General features: G+C 44.8%; 1 protein-coding gene across 1 annotated transcript in view; it reads right to left on the bottom strand.

Moving 5' to 3' along the window:
- The window catches only part of LOC146188988 (beta-hexosaminidase subunit alpha-like), a 50865-nt gene that overhangs the window by 12757 nt on the left and 21886 nt on the right, over nucleotides 1-16222 (bottom strand). The window contains exons 6-9 of the mRNA XM_084605151.1: nucleotides 11683-11791; nucleotides 7786-7990; nucleotides 4872-4958; nucleotides 2594-2666 (exon numbers count right to left, since the gene is read on the bottom strand). Of these exons, the coding sequence (XP_084461277.1) occupies nucleotides 2594-2666; nucleotides 4872-4958; nucleotides 7786-7990; nucleotides 11683-11791 (474 nt within the window). The remainder of the gene's footprint in view (nucleotides 1-2593; nucleotides 2667-4871; nucleotides 4959-7785; nucleotides 7991-11682; nucleotides 11792-16222) is intronic.

The raw sequence follows: 16222 nt of genomic DNA, 5'->3' as shown, positions 1-16222 counted from the left end.
GAAATGCGGCAAAAATCAGATGAAATTTATTATAATCCATAGCGTTTCAAGGGACAGAGCGGAGTGATGTGTGCCGCGCTACTACACGCATGTGTGTGTGTGTACGTGTACGACAAGCACACACACACATACATACAAAGCGCATGCTTTCGTAAAGGACTATGATTTGTTTTAATAACGTCGTTTTTAGCCTCAGGGCATAATGTAGTATGTAAAAACTCAAGGGGGTATTAAATGATTGTTCTTTGTTATGTGACTATATGTATGTTTTCTCTTTTTTAATTTTCACTGTTTCGGAACTTCAGAAGGCTTACTTTCTGTTTTCCAACAGAGAATGACACTCCTTTTCCTCCAAATTTCCTTTTTATAACGTTGTTTATTACGTCAGGATGTAAAGTGGCTTAAGCGAGTTGTAAAATGGGTGATAAAAAGCAGTTATAAATTGAACGAAAAGTCTGGCCGATTTCATGAAGTCTAGAAACGGTCACTATTATGAACCAGGCTACCGACTTTTTATCTCTTCCAGAGCCGGACGAACACACAATCGATCAATGTTTCCTTCAGAATTTTGAGAGCGGCAGAGAGCACTTCCTGGAAGGAGATAAAAGCGTCGAAATTGACGTCGCATCCCAGTGACGGCTAAAGAAAGGGCAACCCCGAACCCCATGCTTCGAAGCACGACAACCACTGGACGGATAGGACCGCGGTGCGATTACCGCAAACTTAAATACGAGAGCTATAGTGTTCGGCACCGCAGCAATCCTTCCTTGTGAGAAGTAGAGTAGCGCCATCCATGCAGAGGAACCGAGGCATGGATGGTGGTACGATCACAAGGTAATTGCAGAATAGGCAGAGCTTTATGAACTGAACAGGTCATGTAGGACTCATTCAACGCAAGCGGTTTGCGGGATACGCGCCGCGAGACGATATATATCCTGGCAGATTTCTGAGCTGCGACCGACGAGTTATGCAGACGTTCTTCTTAAAGGGCGTCTTTAGGATTGAAAATTTGGGCAACTGGAAGCGAAGTAACGGCGGCTACAGAGCGAAGCGCGTCTTGGAAGGCAACTGTCTCATCACAAAGGATGGTTGCGCAGAAACCTAGAGGTCTTAATAAGGTAAGGCTTCTAAGGACAGCACATAGCAGTTCTCGTTCTGTATCTCCAGGTGCTATCAACTTTATATAAAACGACCGTGCCATGGGGCACGTCGGTGGCGTGTACCGTGATTCGCTCAAGAATCGATGATACAGCATAAGACAAGGTTAGTCTATAAATATCAATAGGTGTATTCTTTCTCAGCTGGATATAATTCTATGAACAAACAACAAGGTGCAAAGTTTACAAGGTTATATAGAGGGTTGGGCTAACCATTATAATGAGGTGTCACGATCGTGTAGTGCTGGGAAGAAAAACCATGCTTCTCATAGTACCTATCTGTTTATAGGTTTGAGACGAGCCTGCTGAACACTCGTTAAGTGCTGGAGCTCTGCTTGATAAACAAGGTGCGATTGCCAACCAACTCTCACCAAATATCATGCAACATGGGATCGCCACGGCACCAGTGTACGGAACAACGCATCTGATTATACCCTAGGTCTGAATTTCCTGCTTTCAAGCCTGAGAAAGCCAGACTGCCCTCGAACCCAACTGATGGGTAGACAAACCTAGACTCTTCAATATCGAGCACACTTTAATTGTGATTTGAGATAGTTTAAGTCGGAGTGGTGTCGCAGTGCGCTTACAGTGTCTTGAGGAGATGGCGACTGACCTGAACGCAGTGTTTTTCATAGAAAGCGCTGGGGCCGACAGGCGCAGCATAACTTGTGGTAACATCTCAGGCTAAGATATCTGGGGCTCCAGAACGTGTACCAGCAGGTCTTCGTGAGTGCTCCATGCAATGATATCACCTTGGTACACTAAACCATTGACGACAGGTACAACATGTGAGCGTCCCGTAGAGCGATCTAAGCAATATAATATAATATCGGTGGCCACGAACAGGCACAAATAATCCCAAGGAGCCAGCACTGAGGCGTGTCGCAGATCTAGCTTCAAGGAAAAATGTTTTGTTTTTTAATTCGTGCTCTAAGAGGGAGTTCCAGTATTTCAGTATAGCACACAATGGCAACATGGCTTATGCTGCCATAGCTTTTCTCGATAGTGAAGATGGTACGCAGATTCTGGTTGCATGCTCATGACTGAACTTATCACGCGAAAACAGCCAACGCATATTCAGTGCACATGGAAGCACAGAGGCCACTTTTTGGCGGAGTTCTAGAAGCCGTTGTACTTGAAATTCTTCCGAAGATGTGTGGCTGACGTCTTGTTTATCAGCTCGCACAGGGTTTGTATGTGGAAAATAATGCGGATGTTGCCAAGGCCCACCGGTGGCTTTCCTAGGTTTGGGATGGGGCTCACAGTGGCCGATTTCGGGGTCTCACTCACACGCCCTTACACTAGTAATGGTGTCGACAACCTGAGGGAGTACAGCACTCCTCAAATTCTTGTACTCCTAATGTGGAATGACGTCATGACCGGACGATGTCTTCCATTTATCCTCATCTATTGCTGCAAGCAACTCAGCTACTCACCTTGACCTTGTTGTCGAACACCTCTTGCCACACCATGTAGCTCTTGCCCGTGCGCCGAACAAGTCGAAGTAGCCTGCAGACACGACGCCGTGAACAACCATCCTTAGACTATGAAAGTGGGAAATCCGCCGCTCTCGTGGAAATGTCAAACGCCTACAGCGAAAACTATCACTGTGCTACCTATGCTGATCCAGTATTCGCAAGGAAACTTATTATTTTCACCAGCAAAGATAATGATTATCAGGCGTTTCCTTTATGTTGACGTGGCTTGTTCATTAAAACATGATTGTAACTGAACCCTTCTATCACCTCTCTTGGATTTCATCAGGTAACTGCGCCGCCTTATTCGAGCAGTCGCTCGAATAAGAGAAAAAACTCGCCATCAGAGACTTTCGAACTCAAGATGAGGCAAAACGATCAGCTTCGCTGACCTCTGTGTTATGCCACTGTGCCATATTGTTTCCATTCAGCAAGTTTTAATCTCGAACCTTTAGCTAGAGAAGAAATATAAGGATGCGTTTTTTCTGTAAATTCTTTTATTTTTTGAAGCGGTTAAACCGTGTTGACGCCTGGAGGATATCTCAATCTACGCATTCTTTCCTACACCTAACTTATCGTAGCAGAACAAGCATGTACTTTTTACCTCTGCCAAAAAAAAAATGATTAACAATGGGTATAACTTTTTCTGGATTAACATTGTGTTTCGGAATGTGCGCCAGCAAACTCAAGTGAATATGAATTTTAACGTTTTATTATTTGCTTTCTGCTATGACACTGAGTAAGTCTCAAGCAACAAAGCGTATTAGAAAGCTGGCCTAACGATAATATTGTATACAATAAACGAAGGATTCCGGAATAGCTTATATCGGCTGAATTGGCATCCAGGCAAGTATTCTAAATTTTGGCTCACACTGCAATTCGCAGATATAAAAGTTCGGTGGATTATCGTATACCAAATTTTTTAGCTAACCGTAGCCAACGATTCAATATTTACCGAATAACGATACATATAATAACCATGAGACGTTATGTTAACAACATTGTATAGTTAGACATAGTAGGTTTCTTTTTTTGGCAAATTGTATAAATAAAGATTTTACAAAATTTGGTTTAGCTACAACAAAGTCAGGATCAAATTGCAAGGTGCCTCAAAACGTCTATTGCAGAATTTCGTATTCCAATGTGTTCAGAAGACGACTTTCGCCTCGGTTTCAAAAACAATGTAGATAATCAACTATCCTTGAAGAAATTTTGAGGACCATAAGCCACCGGCAGCAAGCTGCTGTCGCTGTTGTAGCTTATATCTTGGTTTGATTCCACGTTTTGTAAGCTTCTCTTTTTTCGGGAGTCTCGAAAGCCCGTGTGATACGACTGCGTTATCTCTCTTTAGCCAGAGTGGCTTGCCGCAGAGCTAACACCGTTGGATTATGGCGTCCTACCTGATATATGTGCTGAAGCGGAGGCACGGAAAGCCCAACCGGCGAGAATTCTTGGTGAGCGAGCGCCATGAAGCAGCTGGTATTCCCTTTAAAGCAAGCCACGAAAGTCTACAAGTCATGTAGGCATAGATATTACTAGGGACGATATTGCTGTGCTCATGGTAAGAGGAAATGGAATGGTGTCTGTGTTCAGTAGTAGTTGCTTAACGTTCCCGACTTTTACCCGTACTACATGACGGAACGCACGCTCTCTGAAACAGAAAAGCTGCTTTCTTAAAGCCTCAACACATATACCTGCAAGGCGTACAACATATAATCTCAAATACACGGGTTATTTCGTACTTCCCGAGGTTACCATGATCGTCGTTATTAGCCCCTCATCCACTGCAGGACCAAAGCGCCCGTGAGTCATCTTGCTCTGATCTCGTCTTCGACCCTTAAGCATTTCCTCCAACCACATGAAATATCCTGGATAAATATTTTAATACCTTCATGCACACAACTACATGACAATTAGTAGAGAATGCTGGCAAACCATCGTTATTTTAGGCTTTCCTACAGCTCAGATCTCAATCTAAGACACGATCGGAAACAGGATACCAGCCTCCTCACAAAGTGTAGTGCGTATTGCGCGCCGAAGTATTGCTAGCGACCAGGGTGTGTTTCCTGCTACTACTGGGCCATGTGTGACTTCATACGTGCACATTGGGGAAATTGCCGATGTTCAAACGCTCTAGTGAAATAGTCATTGGTAGCCCTTTTGAGCCTTTCTATTGTACCACGTCGGAAAAATGGAAACCTAGAGGTGCAGGCTGACCCAGTTGTCTAGCCCACCTCACCTCTGTATGTAGTAGTCTTCGAGTTTCTTGTATCGGCCAGCAATGCCCATTTTGCGCATGAACCTCTTGATCTTTGGGTTAGACTTCCTGAAACAAGAATTCGCCGTAAAAATAATATGCCGCGAAACAAGAATGGTTAGCGTAAATTCCAATAATGGTTACCGTAAATTCCTTAGATATTCCATAGGTACGACGGGCGCTAACAGCCACTGATTCCAAGCAAAGCATCGAATAACATTTCTATTTGAACTTCCGGATTTCGTATAATATTTTAGAGCATTCCTGTGGCAATCTACTAATTATTGCCCCAAACCTGCTAGCCTTGATGCCATAGGTAGCCAAAGAGGATTATAGTGCAGTTCTGACTATCGCTGTGCAATCACGTTCCACGTGGCACTCGGGACTCTACACTCCACACCATGTCAGACGCCAGAAATGAGGATGACGCGGATGAGCACTCCCAATATTAGATTAACACAACATAAGTTCTGCGAAAGCATATTGAACAACCATGCATCTGCGTAGCTTAGTTGGTAGAGCAGTGGAGAGGAATTCTGTGGTCGTTAGTTCGGATCCTATCAGCAGCATGTGGTTTGTTACACTGTAATGAAACATCGTATTTTTTTACAATAAACGACTGTACTAATATTTTTTTATCGATAATCCCCCACACTCACCCCCCCCCCCCCCCCCCTAGAGAAAATAACAATCAATCCCCAGTGTGTTCTCCAGAATCGGCGGTTGTTGGCTCCTTTCTACGAAGTTTGTATTAGGTTATCTTTGAAGTGCTTTTGTTTTGTGTGTGAATCATTCTTCTAAGCACAAGCTGCAATATCATATCATGACTTATGTCGCGGCGTTTGCGTTCAATGTCCTTACGTTTTGTCCTTTCTGCAAGTTTTCCTCAAACCATTGTAAAAAATGAAAAGCCTCGTAGCAAAAAAACAGTAAAAACTCCTTTTGGGTGCACATTACAAACAATAGAACAAGTTATTGCTTCAATCTGTTGCTAAGATATAATTTTAAATACAAGTTATTGCTAGTAAACGAACGAACATTTATGACGTATACTACGCGGCTCCCGGACTACACTGCAGAACTCAATGTTTGGCCCAGGAGGGGCCACCAATCCAATGAGCACCAAAGGTGCCACAACGGAGTCATATATGAGTATTTGCATTGCCACGAATGTTATAACGATCAGAAACCAAACCAAACATTACTTTCGCAGACTGTCTGCGATGACGTCTCAGGCCCATATAGCCTCCACGTGGATGGAATATCAGCTTCGACGACTTTGTAAGCCATGTCTTTCCGTCCATTTAGGTTTCGGGTCAGGCTGTGAATGCACTGCTTGTCCTTTCGCAAGCTATACGTTTGCTCAGGCTTACATATAAGAGCTTCTTCCAAGGTAAGCAAATGCCAATGGTTAATTAGACAGAGTGGGCAAACTCTACTGCTTCTGTTTATGGACTGGGCCGAATTAATTTAAAGAAGCCCCTGTCACCGAACTCAGATATCTCAAATGCAAATCCTAGCTTTCCCAATCTGCAGCTGATTCCTCGCATAAATTGCTTGTTTAAAAAAAGGTTTTATCGCCGATATCAATAGCTAGGCCAAAACAGAAACCATTATTAAAAGGATCGGGCACAGCACTTTTTACTTTGGGAATCATTGGTTTGAATATTGGGATGGCAAATTTATTATAGTTTTCTAAGTAACAGAATCATTTCCTGCAATCAGGAGCAAAGTAGTTGTAAATCGCAAAGAGCAAAGGTATCAAATTTATTGAAAACTATTATTATATTGAGATGGCTCCAGTGCCCGTTGAGGGCAAACAGAACTGACGATTGATCCATTGCTAGTGCGGGGGCACAAATTGTCATTCCTATTATGCTTGGCATTTGATGTTATGCCTTGATGGTGTTGAGAGACGCTGTTGAGAGACGCCTTCACAAGCAACGCAGTTGAAAAGGTTGCAGCTAACAAAAAACGATCAAATCGCCCCCTGGGCGATTTGATCGAGGCTTTTATTGACTGACTGAATGCTGCAGAAGAGGAAAAGAGATATCTGTAAACGCCGGCAGTTCAATGAAGCAAGTGTCCAGTAGACGCCAAATGGAAATTAGTAATTTTGTTGCTTCATAATAAATTATTATTCTTCATATTATTATTTTATTCAGTACAATACTTTCCTACATTTCTTGAGAACCATCCGCCTTCTATTGACAATGATTTACCGAAGGATGTCTTATCACCGCCAGCCTGTTCTCAGACAGCTTTAAATATTTCCTTAGCTGAAGTGGCATATCAGTATGAATTTACATCATTTATAACCGTCGGCGGTATTTATTTTAAAGATCAAACTTCTCACTAGCGGCAATTATTCTCTTCTAGATTACTGTTGTGCAGCGATGTGTCAGCATAAAACCTTTTTTTTTGCAACAGCAGAGCTAAGGCAAAATACACACATAGCCTGTCAGTACATCTGTCATAATTAATTGGGAAGGCGCGCTTATTTATTCGTAAGCTTTTACGAAAGTTCTAATGCTTAACGTAAAATGCATCATTTGGGCTGCTGAACATATCCGGTTCATCGCACAGCAAGAAAACATCGGCGCTATCTCGAATCCCATTCTCCACGATGACTAATGCGCCTAGATTCTCTTTCGCGTCACACATTCTGGTGCCGCTCTGAAACTCAGAGCCAAATCCACTCTTATTCCTCATCGTGCTTAAGTGCATGCGGAACTACACGCAGCGCATAGTTAGTACCACGGTCTAGATTTTTGTTCCTACCGGCAACTACTACGATGGCAGACCAGCGCACGTGTTGCTAAACCTGCATTCTACTTCAATTCATGTTTCAGTTAGATGGCATTTGACGAGCGCTCGCCATGTGTTGTCTACGTACCAGCAGGCGAAGCTGACCTCGTCTCCGCCGAGGTGAACATACTCGTCAGGAAACACTTCCGCAACCTCCTTGAAAAAATGCTTTAAGAATTTGTAGGTTGCATTCTTTGTGGGGTCTATGGGGCCGAGTTCGCCATCGGGTTGCTTGCCCTCGTAGCACTTCGTCAAGATGTGAGGGAACGCAGCGCCCCAGGAGCGGGTGTGTCCTGTATCGAGGGAAATGAAGGGGGGGGGGGGGGCTTATAATTAGTTCACTAAGCAGCCATTCGAGGAAAACGTCTGCCCTCTTCATCTGACGAGAGAAGGTGGAGGTAGTGCGAAAATGGGAAATATAGCAAAATAAGGAGGAGCCGACCTACACTCTAAACATAACTAAGCACATAAGGTAGTGAACACTGCGTACATATCCCCAGCGCACTCCCTTCTTATGCCACGGCATTCCTTGCAAGCCCAGGGGTAAATTTCTAAGTAATGCACAATATCTATTGTTGGCAACGAAAGATGATTTCCTCTACAAACGATGCTAATCTCTAAGAATAGTTACTAAAATTTTAACTATGGTTTTCAGTTCAGTTCAGTTCAGTCGTTCAGTCGCGTCCGACTCTTTGTGACCCTATGGACCATGTCACGCCACGCTTTCCGGTCTCTCACTAAGTGAACACTGCGTACATATCCCCAGCGCACTCCCTTCTTATGCCACGGCATTCCTTGCAAGCCCAGGGGTAAATTTCTAAGTAATGCACAATATCTATTGTTGGCAACGAAAGATGATTTCCTCTACAAACGATGCTAATCTCTAAGAATAGTTACTAAAATTTTAACTATGGTTTTCAGTTCAGTTCAGTTCAGTCGTTCAGTCGCGTCCGACTCTTTGTGACCCTATGGACCATGTCACGCCACGCTTTCCGGTCTCTCACTATCTTCCTAACATCACATAACTTCATCTGCAGTGCCTCGAGGATGCCATCTAACCATCGCGTTCGCTGCCTACCCCTTCTCCGACGACCCTCAACCTTTCCCAACATCAACTGTGGTTTTACTATACTTCTAACTACAAATCTCAAAGCACCTGTTACAGCCATTGAATATTTCTTGCCACTGCTAACTGTACGAAATAAATCTGATTCAGTGAAGATAAAATATACCTTTGTTGTCAATATATATGAGCATTTATGCTGAATTCCAGCGGCGGATCACGAGTGCTTGCTCAGATCACATACCAAGCACATCGCTCCGGCGTGGATCGCTCCCTCCATATTTGCCGTTGTAATGCGTTCGCTCCCGTGGCAGCATGCTGCCTGGTGGACGTAAGCTAAAAAGCGCGCAAAACTGGTTCTCGTTGCTTCGCCCTTTGCAACAGCCGTCCTCGCCTTCGCTCTGTTGCGAGCACATATTTGATGCTGTTGTCAAAGCAATCATATCTAATGACATGAATGTTCGCGTTTCTCATAAAGCATAATCAAATGTTGGATTAAAGATAAAACATATCTGAAGCGGCAGGGCTCCCGTTTGAAAAAGTTGCCGACGCCAAGCTCGACGCGGCGGCATCTCAAGGCAAGGCGATGCAAGTTTTTCCTTCCTGCAGTAATTAAGGGGCCCACTTGTTATAACACGAATGACGCAAAGAATGCTTATAAACAAGTTCTTACGTCAGTTGTGATGTGGAAACATTTACGAGATCCGAATGCGACAAAAATATGATTCGATGAATGAAGTATGATTCGTTGTCGTAGCTGATTGCGGGGTATCGTCTTCTTGCTGCCGCGGAAGTGCGCAGGAAACACGTTGAGAATCATGCATACAGCTTACGTGACATGCTTTGTAAAGTTAACATCAAACAAAAGCTCACGACAGATGAGTATTTCCGTCTTATGCTGTAGCACCTTCTTCTGCAACCGGTATCCACTGCTCGTCTATACAATGCCACTGCAACAGCTGGCAATAGGCCTGATTCTGGTTCTCGCCGGCGGCGTCCGCTTCTTGACCGATTTCGATGCAGCCCGCCATGCAAGATTTTTCACCACGATGATTTCGCTGTGAAACTTCAGTTCTTGGAGGTCGACAAGCAGGCGCAGCTTTCATGTCATCCACAGTTGCTCGCACTGCCGTGCAGCGAAGAGGAGGCGAGGATGTCCCAGTCGTGGCAGGGAACAGGATCGGCATCCGGGCTTCTGCCCAAATCCCCCACTTCGGCGTAACAATTAATGCTGCTCCACAGAGCGATCTGGGATCCACACCTGATCTCAATCTGCCATTAGAACAGACAGCTTTCACTCCCATTCTGCCATTCTGCCATTGTAATACAACTGCCCTTAACGGAGTAGAAAAACCTGATCCGGATGTGTCATTAGAATTCAACATTAGTGATGAAAGTTTAACCCACGGCTACCCCTGCAGAATATACGATGGCCCTACAAATGAGTGTGCCTGATCGGCATGAGTGTCCCTTTTAGTGCGCAAATACTATTTTGGCTATGTCGACGGTTTTCGTTTGGGCATGACCTTGTTGGCGCTGTAAAAGAGGAACTAGTTTGTATAGCGGGAAAGATAGGTATCATCGGATAATGCCTGAGGGAAAGGTGTGGAAGTGAGAAAATGGTTCAGGTGGGTTACTGAGTTAAATAACTACCTCCAATTAAGTCAATCGAAGGTCGACATAGCCGGGAAGGGTAACGTCGACGTCCGAAGGGGTCACATGGCACTCGACTTTCTGTGACGTAGGCCTTACTTCCGCTGGCGGAACATTTGAAATGTTTGAGCGTGAACGAGCGGGAAAGGGTGTCATTTTCGTGCGCCAATGGGTGGGGATGGTATGAAAGTTTGTAAAGAGAGGCAATCAAGCAAATGCAGACTTAAAAATTTCGAGAGTGCTGCAGAACCTGCAGTGCAGAAACACGAAAGTCAGCGTTGCTGCTACACACATCGCACGCCCCTTGTTGAGCACAACCAGTGTTCCGTTGAATGCATCAATATTCATCGGCGTTTATAGGAAATGACGGGCTCAGTATCTGTCTCTCGCGAACTCCCGCTGACACATCTCGCAGACAGTACAGCAACGCTCAGGCTAACGCAATTCCCCAGTGAAGATTCTGCAAGGATCTCGGAATATTTTTACTCCGTTTTGGGGTAACTTCTATTTGCAGTGTAGCTGTGAGATGAAAGACCACTGTCCCCAACAGCGTCGAGGGGTCGGTGAGAGAAGTTGTAGAACGCGTTAATGTCTTAATGTCATATTTATTCTGGACTGTAAATAGGGATGCGGCGAACATCATGGTGATAGATGAAGTTAGTTCGTCATAGGGTAGCGCGACGTCACGCAATCACACGACATGGGCAGCTGGCTAAAGCTACCCCCTCAGTCTTCACAAATCTGGTGGGAGGGTGAGGTTTATAGAACCCTCAATGGCTCGTATACCGTGGAAGACATGCTATCCTTGGCAACGCAAACGAACTGCGCGGGTTTGTTGTGCGGACCTTCATATATATGTCGGATATTCTTTCTCGTAAGAAGGTGGTGTACCACGTTAAAATAATAGAGGCGCGATTTAAGGGAATAGTAGAATGACCGAGCTGAAACGTGCGCGAGAGAGGGTTCTAAAAAAATAGCCGCTTACAGAAGCCATTAACGTTTTGCGCCATACACTGAAGCCTGGGGCCTAGATATAGCTTCCTCTCCTTCACCTAATATATTCAGTATTACCCCTAATATTTAGTCTTTCTCCGTTCTTCGTAACAGCCGTCTGCACCCAAAATTTCAAAAATGCAGACCGACTTCTTATTACTTAATGAAAATAAAACTCCTAGCTCAATATTTTTGTCTGGCTGTCTTCTGGTGTCTCGCATCCCGTGGCAACGTTAGACTTTTAGCATTATTTACAATTTCCTTATGTTTCCTTACCCGGAGTGTCAAATTCCGCCATAACGCGAATCCCTCTGGCCGCCGCTTCGTTGATGACACGCTGAACGTCGTATGGCCTGTAGACGCGGGTCACCGGGTCATAGGCGCCCTGCGAAAAGACTCATAACTCGTGAGCGGTTTCATTGAAATCAGTTCAGAAGATGCCACCAATATGAAAGCGGAGAGCCGTAGCGTGAAAAACGTAACATTAGATGAAATAAAGAAAATGACTTTCAAGCATATTTGCTCTGTCTCTCCATCGGACAGGTCGCATAAGTCAAGATGATGCAAGATGATGCAATGCACTTGGTCATACTGGATTGATCAGAACCGAGTATATACAGCATTGTACTAAATTTGGAAAAGAAGGGCGGTGGCCCGCTCCACGATGTAGCGGGTTCACTTCGTCTCCAGTACCGTTATATCGTTATAGCCAGGACGGCCTTCCCGGCTCTCGCTGTGGCCCCCACGTGACGCCCCCTGTCTCCCACCTCACTGCGCTAATCCTTGGCTTTAGTGGCGCCACGTCGAGGAGCGGCACGCTGGTGTCCTCTAAAGCCCCTCAATAAACTAAAAGTAGCGCCATCTCCTCTCTCCTCCTCCGGCGGCGCCGCTCCTCCTCTCGCATTTCGACCGTGGCTCCACCTACGGGGTGCGCGACTAGCGGGCGCTCTCCGCAGCAGTCGCCCTTCACAGCCGATAACAGCCGTCTCGATCAGCGCCGCGCGCGCCGATCAAGGCGGCCGTGCGCCGGGTCTCACCAGAGCCTTGCATTTTGTCGCAATTGTTTCAGGTTAAAATATTACTCACTGCTGAAACATAATTACCGAATGTTGACAGGGATTTTCCGCCAGAATAGTTTCAGCTGTGAGTGTCATACACCACATATACGCGATTTCGGCGTTGGTTCAACTCGCCGCCATCTCCGTGTGTCCGTAGTTCGTCACATTTGGCCACTCAGCGGCATGCTTTATAAAATTTGTAACTAGGCGGCGGACAGGAACAATTTTTGAACAGTCTGTGTATGGTTTCTTCGCAGCGTTGACTGGATTGAGAAGTGTGGCAGTAGCTGTCTTCCATGTATTTTCAACTTCAGCTGCAGATCAAATTAACTATAGGCGGCGGAAGCTGCAGTCTGTGTGGAGTCTTCGCAGCTTTGATTGACTTGTGAGCTACCGGTAAACTTGGGGAGGGAGGTAGCAGTTATTTTTTTTTTATATTTGGCGTTGAGACGGTGCCGTGTTCAGCTGCCATGGTGTGTCACCATACGTACACGATTTTGGCGTCGATTTAACTCGCCTTCACCTCCTTGAGTCCGTCAGCCGTTGACAAAAGTGCGCAACATGCTTGAAAAAAAATTAACTAGGCTGCGGAAGCTGCAGTCTGTGTGGTTTCTTTGCAGGTTGGACTGAATTGTAAGCTACCGTGAAACTTGAGAAGCGTGGTAGCAGTTTTTTTTATATTTTGCGCTGAAACGGTTCTGTTTTCAACTGTCAGTGCGTGACACCATTTGTACGCGATGTCTGCGTTGGTTGAACTCGCCTTCACCACCGTGCTTCTATCAGCCGCCGGCCAAAGAGCGCAATAGGCTTGAAAAAAAAAATTAAATAGCCAGCGGGAACGATTTAGTAGCAGTCCGCGTGGCAGCAAAACACACGGCGATATGTGCCGCGTGCGCGACGCCCGCCCCGCTGGAAAGGAGGAAGCTGCACGCCCAGCAAAAAAAAAGCGCGCGCGCGCACGTGACGGCGCTCGGCCAATGAGAGGGTCGAACGACGAAGGAGAGTGCAGGAGAGGAGGCGGGCGGCAAACTTCACATGTTGGCGCTACTTTTAGTTTATTGAGGGGCTTTAGTGTCCTCGCTTCTACAGAGCCGAACCTTGCACTACCATAAGTTTGCTGGCAGCCACTGGGCCCTGTAGAAGCATCTTTTTTGGAATAAAATAAGCCAATCAGATTTTGTCCGTTTTTCTCGTCCGCCATTCACAGGGAAAGTCGGGCAAACACTCTCCTCCTTGTGGTCAGCTACCAATTAGAGGCGAAAAGAGAACTGCCTCGATCCGCGCGCGTTCCACAGCTACATATTGCTGGCTTCCATGTGAGCTTTCAACCAAAATTTAAATACAGGCACGCTGCATTGCCATGTTGGCAGTAATGTTATAAACTGCCTGTTCCAAATGAACCAAACTGCTTTCCATTTTAGGTCGCTATAGGCAAGTATGCGTTGAAATAACCGAACCCATTTTCCAAAATAGTGCTTGCTTTCCAAAGCGCGTGGTTACATTTGCACATATTGAGCGTACACTGTCGAATTAGACATAACGTGATCGAACGCTTTATAAGCGAAACCTTTGTGGTTCTCGAGCTGTCGTGGCTTTTTCACTGTATAAATGTCACAACAGAAATTATAGGACCAAAATGGGCTAATATGGGAGTATATGGCTTGTCTTGCACCCTCACCTCTTCAATCCGTTACGCCTCGAATCACTGAGGAGCGATTGGACGCCATTTTTCACGTATTGTGTTAGTAAAATCATCTTAGTCAAATGGTTTTTCACCTCATTACGCGTGCTTGTAGAAGTTCATGCCAGATGACATTTTTAAAGGATATTAAATTTGCCTATCGCATCTCATCCTACAGCTTTTCGGAACTACGTGTGACTGCCTTTTCGACCATAATTAGAAAACTGGAATACGGCATTTTCAACACGAATCACCTTCAGGTACGCGGTGTTTTAAGTAATGCTGGGAGAATCAATGCAAACACTCCACAATTGTTTGCACAGAAAACTAATAGCTGCCCAAATCAAGCGAAGAACAAAAATGACAAGCAAGATCTTTATTCCCACTGGAGAGTGCATCTTCTTCATTATTTTAGTACCAGACGCATACCATTATTCCTTTTTGCCTCGCAAATATTTCACGTTCCAAGATATGCGTACTAGCTCTAAAAAGGTGACCAAAATAACTCTAAATTATATGTCTCACCCCGTTGATTAGTCTGTGGCATTTGAGTACAGAAAAGACCAATTTGTTCTATTTCTGAAGCCGCAAACATACTTCTACTAGTTCGTTTACATTGCGTTTTCAGTCTTTATAACGCATTTTGTTCCTAGTGAATCTGTCAAATTTTCAGTGCTACCCATAAGTATATTGACTGAACATTATTTTGAAAATCAGGATAAGGATATTTAACCTTAGCTAATGCCCTAAATCTAAACAATGCGAAGTACTCACTAAATTATACTAGTATATGAAACCTTTCGTGTATTGGTTCGCACGCCTAGTAATTCGCTTGCGTAAGTACGTACTTTATAGCCAAACTTTCTAGCGCAGCAAAGATTTGCTTAGGCAACCAAATCTGAGGCAGAGTCAGTTTCATAACAATTAAGGAAATTGTTTTCATGCAAACATTATCATTAGCCCATTTTAAATCTGTGTTCCTACATAGGCGCGCTCATAGCCCGCGAAGCCCTACCTGTGCGTTATGAGCGTTGTGATCTCGAGAAATATAGAACATATATAGCTAGGCATAACAAGTCTATCATGAGGGTTGAGGCGAACTTGTAAGGGAAAAAATCACCGTTGGCATATGAGCTGCGCTTTTAAGAATGTGGCGTGAAAGCGTTAACGGGTCCAACCTTCAGCTACTGATGCGGATTCATGCTCGCTTCCACACCCCTTCCTGTTCACATAAACACTAAACATTCCCTTTATGCTGCCATTATATCACGCATACTCCCTGGAGTGCAGTTGTCAGCTACGATGTTCTTTAAAAGTTCATAGATGCGGATATGAAACGGTACATTATACTTACCGTAACACTGTGCCTGAATGCCCTAGGAGTAGAAGTTCCCAGAAGGTTGATTTTCAACGCGAAATCGTTAAAGGCCCATTTAACTTAAAATTCGGCGTTAGCTGTCGGCGCAAACGTTGGAAGTCATGAGCGAAAATCACGAGCATAGCGTTGGCAGGCAGTACCTACCAGCTGACATGACCGCGCAGTGACTAGACGCAGGGTTGCCTGACATTAGGTTGGGCAGGAGATGCCAACTCAGGCCTCTTCTTTAATTTATGAGGGTAACATCAGAATCAGCCAGCAAGGACTCCTCCATTCATGTTTTCCCTAGGTAAGCAAGGCACTTTCATAAGGCTTGTTTAGAGCGCGGATGTATGCCTAGGGTGGTAGCCTACGCTATCGTGTGATGCCATTAAAGGCGGAGCTTATGTGTCCCTAATAATTGCTTGTCTTACCTTGCTAGTTTAAATCGGCTAGCTGCGTTGAAAGCTTCTGCCAAAATTACCTTATCAAATCGCCTTGTTACGTCCCACAACCCGGCAACTAATTAATACACTGCAACGTGCGTGGTCTTTTTTCGAAATCCACGTGGAAGGAGGAACGTTCTCAGCACTAGCAAACCTAAATTTCTAAAGGACGTCAATCCTTAATTGTGATTTCTAGTACCTGTGCTGGAAAGTTGCGCTTTTACAACAAAACCTTTCATAAAGACAATGTCAATATATCGAACACTGAACGGAA

This window comes from Amblyomma maculatum, chromosome 5 (genome assembly GCF_055883805.1).
Source record: "Amblyomma maculatum isolate TAMU_Amacu chromosome 5, ASM5588380v1, whole genome shotgun sequence".
Taxonomy (NCBI): Eukaryota; Metazoa; Arthropoda; class Arachnida; order Ixodida; family Ixodidae; genus Amblyomma; species Amblyomma maculatum.
This window is presented reverse-complemented; position numbering and strand designations above follow the sequence as displayed.